The 12,829-nt window shown below is 45.6% G+C and overlaps 1 protein-coding gene across 2 annotated transcripts; it reads left to right on the forward strand.

The window, feature by feature from the left end:
• Window positions 1-217: 217 nt before the first annotated feature.
• Window positions 218-5,789, forward strand: npas4a (neuronal PAS domain protein 4a). Of its 2 annotated transcripts, XM_036548446.1 has the most exons (8): window positions 218-692; window positions 1,364-1,527; window positions 2,189-2,291; window positions 2,449-2,749; window positions 2,984-3,093; window positions 3,282-3,417; window positions 3,729-5,506; window positions 5,761-5,789. In XM_036548446.1, exons 1-8 carry the CDS (start codon window positions 518-520, stop codon window positions 5,787-5,789), a joined length of 2,796 nt encoding a protein of 931 aa, XP_036404339.1. In that variant the 5' UTR covers window positions 218-517. The 2 variants fall into 2 exon arrangements, with proteins under 2 accessions (XP_036404339.1, XP_036404338.1); XM_036548445.1 differs by lacking the exon at window positions 5,761-5,789 and having other exon boundaries at window positions 3,729-5,716.
• The last annotated feature ends 7,040 nt before the right edge of the window (window positions 5,790-12,829 follow it).

The following is a 12,829-nucleotide window of genomic DNA, read 5'->3' on the forward strand; positions in this document are numbered from 1 at the left end:
GACTGACGTCGAAGCAGTGTCATGGAGAGAGGGAGAGGGGGTGCAGTTTTAGCATTGGCAACATTGATGTGAGACATATCAATCCCCCTCTCCCTCCCATCCCAGCCCCCCTTCTTTCTTACGTCCATGATAGCGCGTTGGGGGCCCCCAATGTCAGCGGAGTCCCAGCCTATATAAGTTACCGGCGAGCAGAGTCAACCCACCAGATTCACGGGCTTGCGATATCTGGGCTAGAGACGGCGACCAGCCGCCGACTGACTCAGACTCCTAACCGGAGGAGAGAACACTCAAGCCGCCGGCCGGCCGACCGAGCCAGGCGCTCTGGCGGAACCGTAGAGGAGCACTACGGTACCAGAAGAAAGGATTCGGGAATTAAATTGTGATAGGAAAGCGAAACGGTGGTTTAAAGATAACTTCTTGAAGTTAAGCTATCCTTACTATAACATTACTTTAGACACGGCATCGCACTCAGCAATTTCCCGACCCGAAACCTTCCTCTGACTGCTACCCTGCAACAATGTATCGATCCACGAAAGGAGCGTCGAAGGCTCGAAGGGACCAAATCAATGCGGAAATTCGGAATCTGAAGGACCTGCTGCCCATTTCTGATGCGGACAAGGCACGACTCTCCTATCTGCACATTATGTCGCTGGCCTGCATGTACACGCGGAAATCTGTCTTCTTCTCTCAAGGTAAAATGAGAAAAGCATCTTTTAAAATGAGTTATATGCCTGTTTTGTAATGCCTCTTGTGTCCCTTTGTCAAATATTTTCATAACTGTAAAAACGTTAAAAGATCTGAAATGAAAAAAGTACATTGTTGAAATCCTTTTTAAATAGACATAAACTGTGCGAGCATAAAGCATCTGAACAGCGTATGTGAAGCAGTTGTCATTCGGTGCAATATGGAAACGATTGAATCAACAGGTGAGCTTGACTGCGTTTAGTTTAGCACCTTAAGGTGGCGTTTAAATTATTTCAATTAACATTATCTATATAAATGTGTTATACTTAAAACTATCTGTATGGGTTATGTCAGTGTATACGTAAATAATATGTAGTCTGTGTTTTTTTTTGCGATGTTACATGTAGGGGAGTATTGCTGTCCATAGTTCTGAGTTGTGTCTGGCGCTGTCCAAGGTTCTGGAATGATGAAGCTGTTACAGCAACATGACAGGGAAAACCGAAAAAGAGCTCTTTAATCTCCCATCAGTGGAATGGGAGCTAATTCAGGGGTATCACCAATGTAACAGGTGCGTTTTGTGTACTGGGGCTTACGAATCTTGGATAGCGACAGGGAGTTAGGTGCCTTTAATGTGCGGTAAATGCATGGTTAACATTCGTCGTTTTTTTTCTCTTCCCAGAAGCCGCTGAAAGCGATAGTCACGAGGACAGCGCCAGATTTTTGTCTTTCAAGGAGCTCTCAGAGCTGGTGCACGCCATGCCCGGCTTTTTACTCCTGTTGACCGGCGAGGGAAAAATGCTTTACCTGTCCGACAGCGTGGCAGAACATCTAGGACACTCCATGGTGAGTTCTTAAAACAAGTAAAATAATACTCGAATATTTTACACATTACATTAGGGTGTATAGATATATTTTGTATGTTAATAAACTAGTTTGTGTCGCCACAGAGGGTCCATATTTTGAAAGATTTGTTACTCTACCGGCTTTTAAAATTTACAACGGTGGATTTTTCAATCCAACTGGGTTTTAACCACCACCTTATTTTTCCAAACGGAAAATATATACAAGCATTAATTACTGATACGTTTCCCCCTTCTCTGTCTGGACGCTGGTTTGGATGACTCATAGTCATAAGCAGTAATTAATAATTACTTAATAAACAGCAGGCACTCAGGGGGGTCGTTGGTACGAAGCGAGATAGAGAGGGAACGTATAAAGTGCGCCTCGTGAAGACATAATGATTCATTTCTGATTGGGTTGTAATCACCGGAAATCGCACGGAGTGGAGAGGCAGGGAAGGGCCTCATGATTCATTGTTCAGTCAGACCGACGGGGGGGAGGCAGGGAAATGCAGCAGAAGGTGTAGTGATAAAAAACAAAGTTATATCCAATATTAGAAAGAGGGATGGATAAAATGTGACAGAAAGTGGAGTAAGGGTAACAGAGAGGTAATCTAGAGATTTTCTCCATTGATTCACAATAGCACTTCTTTCACTTCTTTCAGGTGGACCTGGTTGCCCAGGGTGACAGTGTGTATGACATCATCGACCCCTCTGACCACTTTGTGATGAGGAGCAACCTCACACCTACGACTTCACCTGACACAGGTAAGACTGTCTCTGCTCAGATTGGAGTCCCAGGTAAACAGCCAGCTGGTGAAAACTCTTATTCCTCACTTCTTTAAATGCCCTGACCCTACCCTTCTCTTTCATAGCCCCTAACCCGCTCTTTAATAGTCCTAACCCTTTCTTCTTTCTTTCTTAGACCGCTTGTTCCGCTGTCGCTTCAACACCTCAAAGTCTGCCCGGAGACAGAGCGCTGGCAACAAGCTGGTGCTGATCCGGGCACGATGCTTGACCCCTCCCTGCCCCACCTCTTCACCTGCCTCTTATTGGACCTCCAACCCAGTGTGGGTGTGCTTCTGCTCTCCTCTGGAGCCTCATCTGCCCCGTCCTGTCCTCACCAGGGAGACTGTACTGACCCTGCCTGCCGACCATGCCTTCTTCCTGGCCAACTTCTACTCCCAGCACAGTCGGGACATGAGACTCCAGGAGGCACAGGACAGGTGAGTGGGCCACCTGCGTCACTTTTCATGAGCTGTGGCACTCGTGTGATGTGCTGACTCCATTAGAATGATGCTGTATAAGCCGTAATTGGTATTGTTACACCTACTATGTCAAAAAACTAAAATGCATACTGAATCGCAGTTCAGATCATGAACTCTGTTTTGGCAGCGGACAGCGTTTGTGGAGTATGTTGTGTAATGTAAGGCTTGTTTGTCCCTGTTTTGTCCCCACAGTGTGACTGTATACCTGGGCTTTGATGTGGCTGTCCTGCGCTCCCGTTCCTGGTACAGCCTGCTGCACCCACAGGACCTCTCCCATGCATCTTCGCAACACTGCAGCCTGCGTGAGTGTCCAACGCATTTGCAGATGCCCACAGCTGCACCCTCACAGAGACATATGCTATTCAGAGTACAAGCTCTATTTTGAAAAAAGCATATAGTTTATACTTCACAGAAGTGACTCATCTGTTACTCAGCAGTGCTTGTTTTCTGTGGGGCGTTAAATTGCTCACTCTCTGTCCTCTCTCTGCAGTGCGGGAGGGGGGCGAAGGCCGGGTGGAAATGGTGGTGCGGGTGGAGGCAATGGACAAGTCCTGGGTGTGGCTGTACATGGTCCTGCAGCTGGAGTCTGGAGAACACCCCATCAGCTGCCACAACTATGTTATCAGGTACCACAGCTCCCATCAAGACCAGCTGCCATTCTTCTCACACTGCTATTGAAAGACTGCCACCCACCCTCTTCATATTCACCCTTGTGTAACATTGCTGACTTCCTGGGCACAGCTTGGATCTTTTATTACATGGTGCTGTTGCAAAAGTATTGGCTGGCCACTCTTGCTTTATCTTTGTAGTGTGTTGAACAGGGCTTATTGTATTAAACAATCTTACAGTAATAATGGGTGTCATATTCTCAGATGTAATGGCTGGTGAAAATGTGAGAGATTGTTGCCAATATGCTCTCCCTCTGTCCGTTCCTCAGTGAATCAGAAGCTTGGTCACTGCGGCAGCAGATCAGCTCTGAGCAGCCACAGCTCACCCTGGTGCTGAGTGCTAGCACCTCCTACCAAGATAGCGCCAGCCTGCAGTCCCCTGACACACTCTCCAGCCCAGACCAGGTCTTCACACCCAGCAGTAGTGGCCTGTCTGTCCAGTCCTTTGACTTCAGCACCAGTGTATGTGGCACTGGCTCCTCGGAGGAGCAAGGGGGCACTGCCTTGGAGCTTGTGCGACCCAAGGGTGATCCACGGTCCAGCCTGTCTTCATTGGAGGAGGAGAGTTTCTTCCAACAGCAGTCTGGAGGCCCACCAGCCAGTCCTGCCTCCTCTTCCTCTCCAACTCCAGTGACTGTCGCCACCGTGTCTGACTTAGATTTCCTCACCCAGAACATCTTCCTCCCCCCGTCGTTCCCCCTTGACCCCCCCCTTCCCACCTTGCCTCTGCCACTGCCCCCTGTCCCAACTTCCCAATCCCAGCAAGGGAAGGAGATTGTCTGCACACCCCCATACACCCCCCAGCTGGGAGGGGGCAGCTTCCTGTTTGGGGAGCCAATTTTCAGCTTAGATCCTATGGCTGCCACCAGTCCATCACCATCTGCCAGCACCACCACCACTGCCGCCTCCACTGAAAACACTGCACCTACAAGTTCTCCTCCAGCCCCTGTGTCAACTACAGTTAGCCCCACTGGCCCCCTCACTCATTCTCCCCTCCTCCCTCTCACCCTGCTCCCTGCCTCCTCCTCTGAGCTGCTCTTCCCCAGTGAGTCATGCAGCGGAGGCCTCTATGAGAAACTGCCCCCTACCCCCGACAGCCCTGGGGATGGTGACTGCACTGTCATGACCCTGCCCGAAGTCCGGGGGCCGCTGTACGTAGACGTTCCCCTCGGGCCCCTCCCTTACCCTCCCGAGGGCCTCCTGACCCCAGAGGCCTCCCCAGGGAAACAGAATGGCACGTCCTTCTTCTCCTTAGAGAGGGAGCGTGAGAAGGAGAGAGCAGAGATATCTCTCTTAGCCCAGCACATCAGCTCTCTGGCAGAAGAGTTCTACCCAGATCCTCTTTTCCCAAAGCTGGCCCCCTCCACCCTTTCCTCCTGCCCCTCCTCCCCCTCACTCTCCCCCTCTCTCCCATTGTCTGCTCCAGCTATGGACTCCACCCCTCCCCTTGAGGAATTCTACCCTGTCAAGCTCTGGAGAGGTCTGGATCTCCCCCTCTTTTCGGATGATGTCTCTCTGTTTGAAGAGAGCATCTTAGAATCCCTCCTTCAGGACCTCTCCACCTCTTCCTCCTCATCCCCCTCTCCCTGCCCCTCCTCCCCCTCCCCCCTGTGCCCCCCGCCCTCTCCCCCCACCCCTGTGTGCTGGGACATGCCCTCCCCCGTGGGCCTCAGCCACGTCTGTAGCGTCCAATCGGCGCACTGTAACCGCAAGGCCGGGGGCGGGGCCGATGTTGGTGCGGCGGGAGAGGGGGGTTTGCCAGGTGGGGGAGGGGCAGACATGAAGCCGGTACCTTCGCCGCTCTCCTCCGCATGCTCCATCCCACCGTCCCCTCCCCTGCTGCTGACTGCCTCTCCTGCAGCCTCCAGCCCCGCCACGCCCGCCACGCCCGCCGTTCCCGGCCTGCCTTGCGCCCAGTCCCTCCTGGAGGAGCTGGCCGCCCTCGAACCCGTGTTTGGGGCAGGTGCCTCGATCGCCCCTGGCCTGGGGCAACAACCTGAGTTGTATCAACTCCAATGTCACCCGCCGCCACAGCACTTCCACGAAGGTGAGGGCACGCCTTTGTCCCTCTCCCTGTCTGCATATACACATCACTGTTTTGACTAAGACATGTCCTTGTGACAGCACTACCACTACAACATGTCTCAAATGTTACTAATCATCATTGCTCATAATTCCCCCAATGTCCAATGTACAATACTTAACTGCATGCAGTTGTACAGTTATGAACATGCACAGTACTCACAAGTGAAACTTTGAGAAACATACTAACCTGCCTCCTTTCTCTCTCGTGTCTTTCAGATGGGAGTGGAAGTGATCCTCCGTTCTAAAATAAGTCTGTGACTTACTTCATTAAGTATGGCATATTGTCATATTTCGTGGAGATACTTTTACTGAAAAGTGAAAAATATATACTGTATAAATATATACATAATGTATATAATAATGAAAATGGACATTTACCTATTCACATCTACTGCGAACAAAGATTGTCCTCTGATTTTGTCTGTTTATTTATCCATGTATTTATATTTCAAAATGGTGCAAAATAGCAGCCATGCGAACTTGAGCATGGCCTGGTTTTAAGTCCCGTTTGTGTCACACCGCTTTTCTGTAATCAGCTTCTGTAAAGACAGAGGAAGACATCTCTAATATTGTAAGCACAATTCAACTTACAGATGTATATGTATTCACTCGTAGTGAGGAACTTCTATTGTGAACTTCTAAAGGAAAAAAAGCATTTCTCCTTGCTCTTGAAACCAGAGAACAATCATCAGTTTACTTGCTTGTGATGCAGCGACAAACACAAACTGCAAACATTAGGACAGACAGTAATTAGCATTGGTCTTAATGAGCACAGAGTGACCTTGCTCTGTGGCTCTGGTGGGAGATGCCGGTGCAGCATTGTGCTGCCGGTTGCGACATCACCCACCTTTTCCACCAAAACTGTTTCAGCCGCCGTACCCTCCTGCCACTCGAAATCCCTGCGCTGATGTTGGAGCACACAGTTTTTTGTGCCTTTATGCAAATCCAAATTCAAATCCAAATCAAAGTCAACACATCTGCACTTTGAGTTTGTGGCTGCAGCTTTTCAACATTCGACTTAAGGCTCCTTGTTCAATTCAGACTTGTGTATCAACACACTGTACAAATGTTTCTAAATATGTGAAGTACATGTACCGGTATGTATGGAGGGTCAATGGAGGTGTGCCGAGCTGGTTTCCATGCCCACACAGCCTGGAAACTGTGGGGACCTTCTCCATTCCTACACATTTTTCTGTGCTAAATAGTGAACAAAGTTACCTTGTGCGCAGTCTTGCAAAGCATGCGGTGCTGGGGAAACGCTTCATGCATTTGACTCTTTGGCACCCAAGGGGCCAAGTTTAGGAACCCTTGGGGTGAGCCCCACGGATAAGAGAGATGCGGCCGCCATGGATTAATGTGACATCAATTTTTGCAATACTTGCAATGTCCACCGGCCCTTCTTTGCTGCATGACCCGTGACCTACAGAATTTCTAGTGCTTTTATGACAGCGCCCGGCCTGGGACCAGCACACCGCTGGTCACCACAGGGGGTCTGCTGCGTAAGGTGACCTGGTCTGGTCACAGGTGTCTGTATGGATGAGTGATTCTTCTTTTTTTGAGAGGGAAAAAAATCAGAAGTGACAAGTTTTGTTTTAAAAAATGAACTAGAAAATAGTGATGGAGTACTATTTCTATTTAGTTTTAAGCGACACGGGTGGAGAATGGTTCTATTCCCATGGTGTCGATCTGCTAACGTAGAGTTATCTACGGTAAAGTAAAGGATTGATTCCTATGTTCTATTTAACTGCTAAGTTTACGAAAAACAAAATGTTTAAAAGTATAATATTGTATGTGTGAACTGAAAACATGAATGCTGTTCAATCAACTTGCATATTTCTATGGATATATGTATATGCTGTATAGCGACTGTGGAATGAAAAGGTTGTACAAATTTGTTTTACCTATCTGTACAAAGAGAAAATTTTTATCATATAAGAGGTATGACATTGAGAATGGACATTGTGGAGCAGTGTTCTTTTGTGTTGCTAATAAGTGTATTTGGTTGTCAAACAAATGCATTTATATTAAAGTGCACTTAAGAGAACACAATGTCTCAGTGTCCTTGATTTTTGGGCTTCCATTTGCACCATCCCTGCGCCCCTCCGCCTCGCTGCTTTTTCTCCTTCCCTCCTTCTTTGTCTTGCAGCTTCTTTCTTTCACTCTTTCTCTGCTGATTTCTCGCTCCCTTCTTCTCCTGGCTCTCCATCAGGGCTGGCCTCTGACGCAGGCAGTGGAGGAGTGTGACTCAGTGTGACGCACACGCACAGAAGCACTCACATGGACACAATCGGCTTCGCATTGCCAGGCTGAAGCATGCAGAGTGCCAGGCGCACACATCCAGCTCCCCCGTTCCCCCTCTCTCTCCCTCACCCCCCCTGCATCTCACTTGCTCAGCATACCTGCTCTTCCGTCAGTACACGCCAAAGCTGTCACACTCCATATATGGGCTTTCCTGCTTGGGGGCACAATTTGTAGACCCCTCCCCTCCCTAATCCCCCCCTTCGCTGGCTGCCTGAGATAGAGGGTGAGAAGGAGGAGGGAGAGGGAGAAGGAGGGAAAGAGAGGGAGGGAGCAAGGGGGTATATAGAGAGACAAAAAAGGAGAATGAGAGGGAAACAGAAAGAGAGAGAGAAAGGGAGGGAGAGAGAAAGAACAGGAGGGAAACAGGGCTGTGTTGCTGTGCAGAAGAGTCCCATCCAGTTAAAGCCACCACCTCTCCTGCGGCACGCCACTCCTCTGACTCACCAGCGTCTCCAGCAGTGGACAATCCTCTCACTCATCTACTGCCCCCCACTTCCCCACAGAAAATACCATCAGCCCTTTCTTCCCCTCTGGTCCCCTGCACTCAGCACCTCAAAGAGCCTCAGTCTGTCTCTCCTTCCCTCTCTCTCTCCTGTGCTTGTGTGGGATCTGTCCTGGGGCCGGGGGGGGGCTTCACTGGTGCAGCTTCACCTGCAGCTTCACTGGTGGAGAGTGAAATGCTGCTCCCTTGTGATCAAAAAGAAAAGCTGCATCAAGCAGCAAATTCAGTTCAGCTCAGACTGCAGTCTTTTAAGCCACCGTGTGGTTACATGGAGGAACTACTACCACTGTGTGTGGTGACAGTTCTCTGTGGCGGAAATTCATTCAGATGCTACAGCAGTTGAAAGGCTGACTGACTTGATCCAAGTATTCAAGTATTTTTACCAGATATACTATTTTTGCTGTGGGAAATATAGTGACCCTATCTACAATTATTGGCATCCTTGAAAAAAAAATGAAGAAAACAGTCTGCATATAATAAACAACACAGAAAATAATCTATATGTTATGTTCAAACATGTGAAAACTACATGCTTTTATTTCAATACAATTATTTTCATGTTTCAGTGGTTTTTACTAGGTAATGTCATTTTTTCCTGAAAACAACAGGTGTCAAAAATATTGGCACCAATTATTAAAATAGTAAAATTAGTAACATTTTAGTTAGTCTCAGTCTAAAGGAACTATATTGTGTCATTCCATCACCTCCTGTTTCACTAAGGTACAGTCAACTCTAGAGTTATTGGTACCCTTCATGAAAATGAGCTAAAATTAACATATAAAAAGAACCACACATGCAATGAGTAATATTTTGGGCTTAAACAAATGGGTAAGCCTCTTTTTATACTTTTATTTTCAAACAGATTTTTGGAACAAAATAAAGTTTTCCTTTAGTAACAAATTTTTGTGAAAATGCAGATTCCAAAAACATTGGCACCCCAATTTTCAGTATTTGGTGGAGCCTCCCCTGGCGAGAATGACAGCACTCAGCCTCTTTCTGTAGTGTTTAACAAGGTTGGAGAACACTTGTGGAGTGATCTTGGACCTCTTTCTCTTTCTCTCCTCTTCAATTGAGACCACAGATTTTCAATTAGGTTAAAGTCTGGAGACTGAGAGGGCCTTTGCAAAACCTTGATTTTGTGTTGCTGCAACCATTTTTTTGTTGATGTTGATGTGTACTTCGGGTCATTGTCTTGTTGGAAGACCCAACCACGGCCCAGTTTCAGCCTTCTGGCAGAGGCAACCAGATTCTAGGCTAAAATGTCCTGGTATTGAATGGAATTCATTATGCCACTGACCTTAACAAGAGCCACTGGACCACTGACAGCAAAACAGCCCCAAAGCATCAAAGAGCCACCATCATATTTCACCGTGGGTATGAGGTGTTGTTCTTTGTATGCAGTCCCCTTTTTTTTTGCCAAACATGACGATGGTGTGCATGGCCAAAAAGCTCAATTTTTTTGTCTCATCTGACCACAACAAACAATTCCAGTTGTAACTCCAATGTTGCTTGGCAAAGTTCAGATGCTGGGATTTGTGTCTTGTTCTCAGGAAGGGCTTCTTTCGTGGAACTGGTCCAAAAAGCTTCTGGTCATGGAAGTGGCATCTCACTTGATCTTGAAACGGTGAAACCCCAAGATTCAACTAAACTTGAAGTTGAGAAACTGTGATCTTTGGGCTCTTCTTTGCCTCTGTTAGCATCCTCCTCATTGTGCATGGGGGCAATATGCAGGTGCGTCCCCTTCCAAATTTTCAACAGTTCCATGCTTTTCAAACTGAATACCTATTTTTTGTAGCCATTCCCCAATCTATGCAGCTCAACAGCTTTTATTCTCATTTGAGTTGAGAGCTCTTTGGTTTTACCCATATTGATGGATGACAAAAGGATTTTACCTGTGTTACCTCATATTTATACCCCAATGAAAAAGGAAATAGACACAGACAGGTCACAGACAACAATAAAGACACTAGACACTAAACGCAATATCAAGAGACATTTTTTCCCCAAAGACGCAAATTCCTTTGGTTTTATTAATAGTACTCTTCAAGGGTGCCAATAATTTTGCCACATGTTTTTGACAGAATAAACTATTCCGAAGATAAAACAACACTTTTGCAGGAATGATTGTTACTAAATGAATAGTCAGCAATTTCTCCAAACATTTGAGGAAAATTAGGATCAATATATGTATTACCTATATTACATTATATTAATGTTTTTGCTCACTTTCTTGAGGGGTGCCAATATTTCTGGAGTTGACTGTATAAAAATGAGGTAACACCCATGCAAAATCCCTTTGTCATCCATAATCATGTGAAAAGCCAAAGAACAGTCAATACAAAACAGGCAGATGGTAATTGATCTTCACAAGTCTGGTAATGGCTACAAAAAACTAAAATGTTTAAACATAACACTCAGCCCTGTAAGGGGAATTTAGGAACCAGGAAATTTAGAATGTGTGGAATGGTTGCAAACTGGCCAGGAAGAGGACACAAGTGCACGTTGCCCTCATGGACGGTGGGGAAGATGGCGAGGAAAGGATGGTGAGGGAGGCAATTGAGAACCCAAGGATCACACTTCAAAAATTGCAGAGCTTGGTCGCATCTTGGGGTGACCATGTCTTAAAAATAAACATAAGATGCCACCTCCATACCAACAAGCTCTTTGGAAGGGTTGCACAAAGAATAAAAACAACTGATGTTTTGGGAACGATTTGCTGTGAGTGGTCCAGGGGCATTAGTTAACATCAATGGCATTGAAGATCACCAAGTATCAGGAAATTTTGGCAGAAAATCTTGTCTCTTCTAGGAGGCCGAAACTTGGTCAAAGATGAATTTTCCAGCAGGATAATGACCCCAAACAGGCACCAAAATACATACAGAAATGGTTAAGTGAAAACAAATTGATGTTCTGCAATGGCCATCTCAGTTTCTGGACTTAAATCCCATCGAAAACCAGTGGTCTGAACTGAAGAGAGCACTCCACAAGCGCAAACCCAAGGATATCATCAATGATTGTGAAAAGTTCTGCATGGAGGAATGGTCAAAAATTGCTGCAAATGTGTTCTCTAACCGTATCACAAATTATAGGAAAAGACTCAAGGCTCTCATCTTTGCCAGAGGTGGTTGCAGAAAGTATTAAACCGGGGGTGTCAGTAATTGTGAAATCTGTGTTTTTGGGAAATAAATTTATTTTAAAATGTAAGATTTTGGTTGATTTTACTGAATCATTAATAAAGCACAATATTTTACACATGTTGGAAAATAAATTTTATGTCAATAATGGTTTTAATTTTTTAGTTTGCAGAATTTTTTGTGCTTCTTTATCAAGGGTGCCAGTAATTCTGGTTCTGACTGTATATACAGAGGCTGTTTTTCTCAAAGATTCCCAGAGTCACCATTAATACATTTGGTCTCCCATCCTCACAAGCATGAACACAATTATATAGCCGAAAGCTGAAATGATTGGGAGGCCAAGCAGAGCCATAGGTGCATTAACATACCAGCACATGCCATGTCCCAGTGAGAGGAAAAACACATCAGAAACTCAGCCTTTTGTAAATCCATTTGTATTTTCAGCTTTTCGTCCATTCAAAACTCGTCCATCTACCTCAGCCAGGAAAGGCTGCATTTTTAAATGAGGTCTAAACGTAAGTGAAAATTTCTCATGTCTGCCCTGCTTTTTAATCTGATCGTGTTATAACTTGACATCATATGTCAATGCAGGACAAAATTCGGTTGTGTGAAAACATGAAGTTGATTGGTTTTGGGCCACCGTGATTTTGAAGTACCACATTCACCATCTGATGTTCCAGGCTAGCAAGGCACATCCCACACCTATACAAAAGTAGGCTTTATCTACGTCTTCATTTTCATTTCATCATTCAAAAAAGTTGGTATTTACGTATCTCTCCATTAATCTCCCCTCAGTCAACTGACACATCTGCAAATTGCAGCCAACTGCAAGTCATTTTTTGCCCTTTCTCAAAAGATAAAACTTCCATCTTGATTGTGCATGAAAAATTGATTGCTATGAACCGGTTAACTAAGCTTCTAACTAAAATGCACTATTTTGAAACAGCAATAATGACTGTGACTGTGTTCTAAAGGCAATGGTAACAATAGGCAGTTATTCTATTCTATTTTTTATTTTCTGTTTTCTTTGTCTAAATTGACTTACACCATGAAACCAGGCATGTCTGACCAATAAATTCCCAGGACACACCACACCAAATATGGTATCACCACTTCTGGGGGAACCTGTTGGTATTGTTTCACAAATTGTAAAGCATATATCCAGCAGTGTAAATGGATATTACATTAGAACTGTACATCTTATGTTTCTGAGTATAAGTGAAAGTAATATGTTGCTAACTGAATTCAGCCAGCGTTGTATTTGTTGTAATTTCTGTTGATGTAAAATTAGAACACACCAGAATCACACATAACCAATGCAATTACTTCTTTGTTATAGTGTCTGGAA

The sequence above is a fragment of the Megalops cyprinoides genome, chromosome 16 (assembly GCF_013368585.1).
Source record: "Megalops cyprinoides isolate fMegCyp1 chromosome 16, fMegCyp1.pri, whole genome shotgun sequence".
Classification (NCBI taxonomy): domain Eukaryota; kingdom Metazoa; phylum Chordata; class Actinopteri; order Elopiformes; family Megalopidae; genus Megalops; species Megalops cyprinoides.

What these genes read in the sequence shown, in the direction of transcription:
- npas4a (XM_036548445.1), top strand. Translation starts at nt 518, where the DNA reads ATGTATCGATCCACGAAAGGAGCGTCGAAGGCTCGAAGGGACCAAATC. An exon ending in TTCGCAACACTGCAGCCTGC is followed by an intron (nt 3,094 to 3,281) that starts GTGAGTGTCCAA and finishes CTCTCTCTGCAG; the next exon opens with TGCGGGAGGGGGGCGAAGGC. An exon ending in TGCCACAACTATGTTATCAG is followed by an intron (nt 3,418 to 3,728) that starts GTACCACAGCTC and finishes TCCGTTCCTCAG; the next exon opens with TGAATCAGAAGCTTGGTCAC.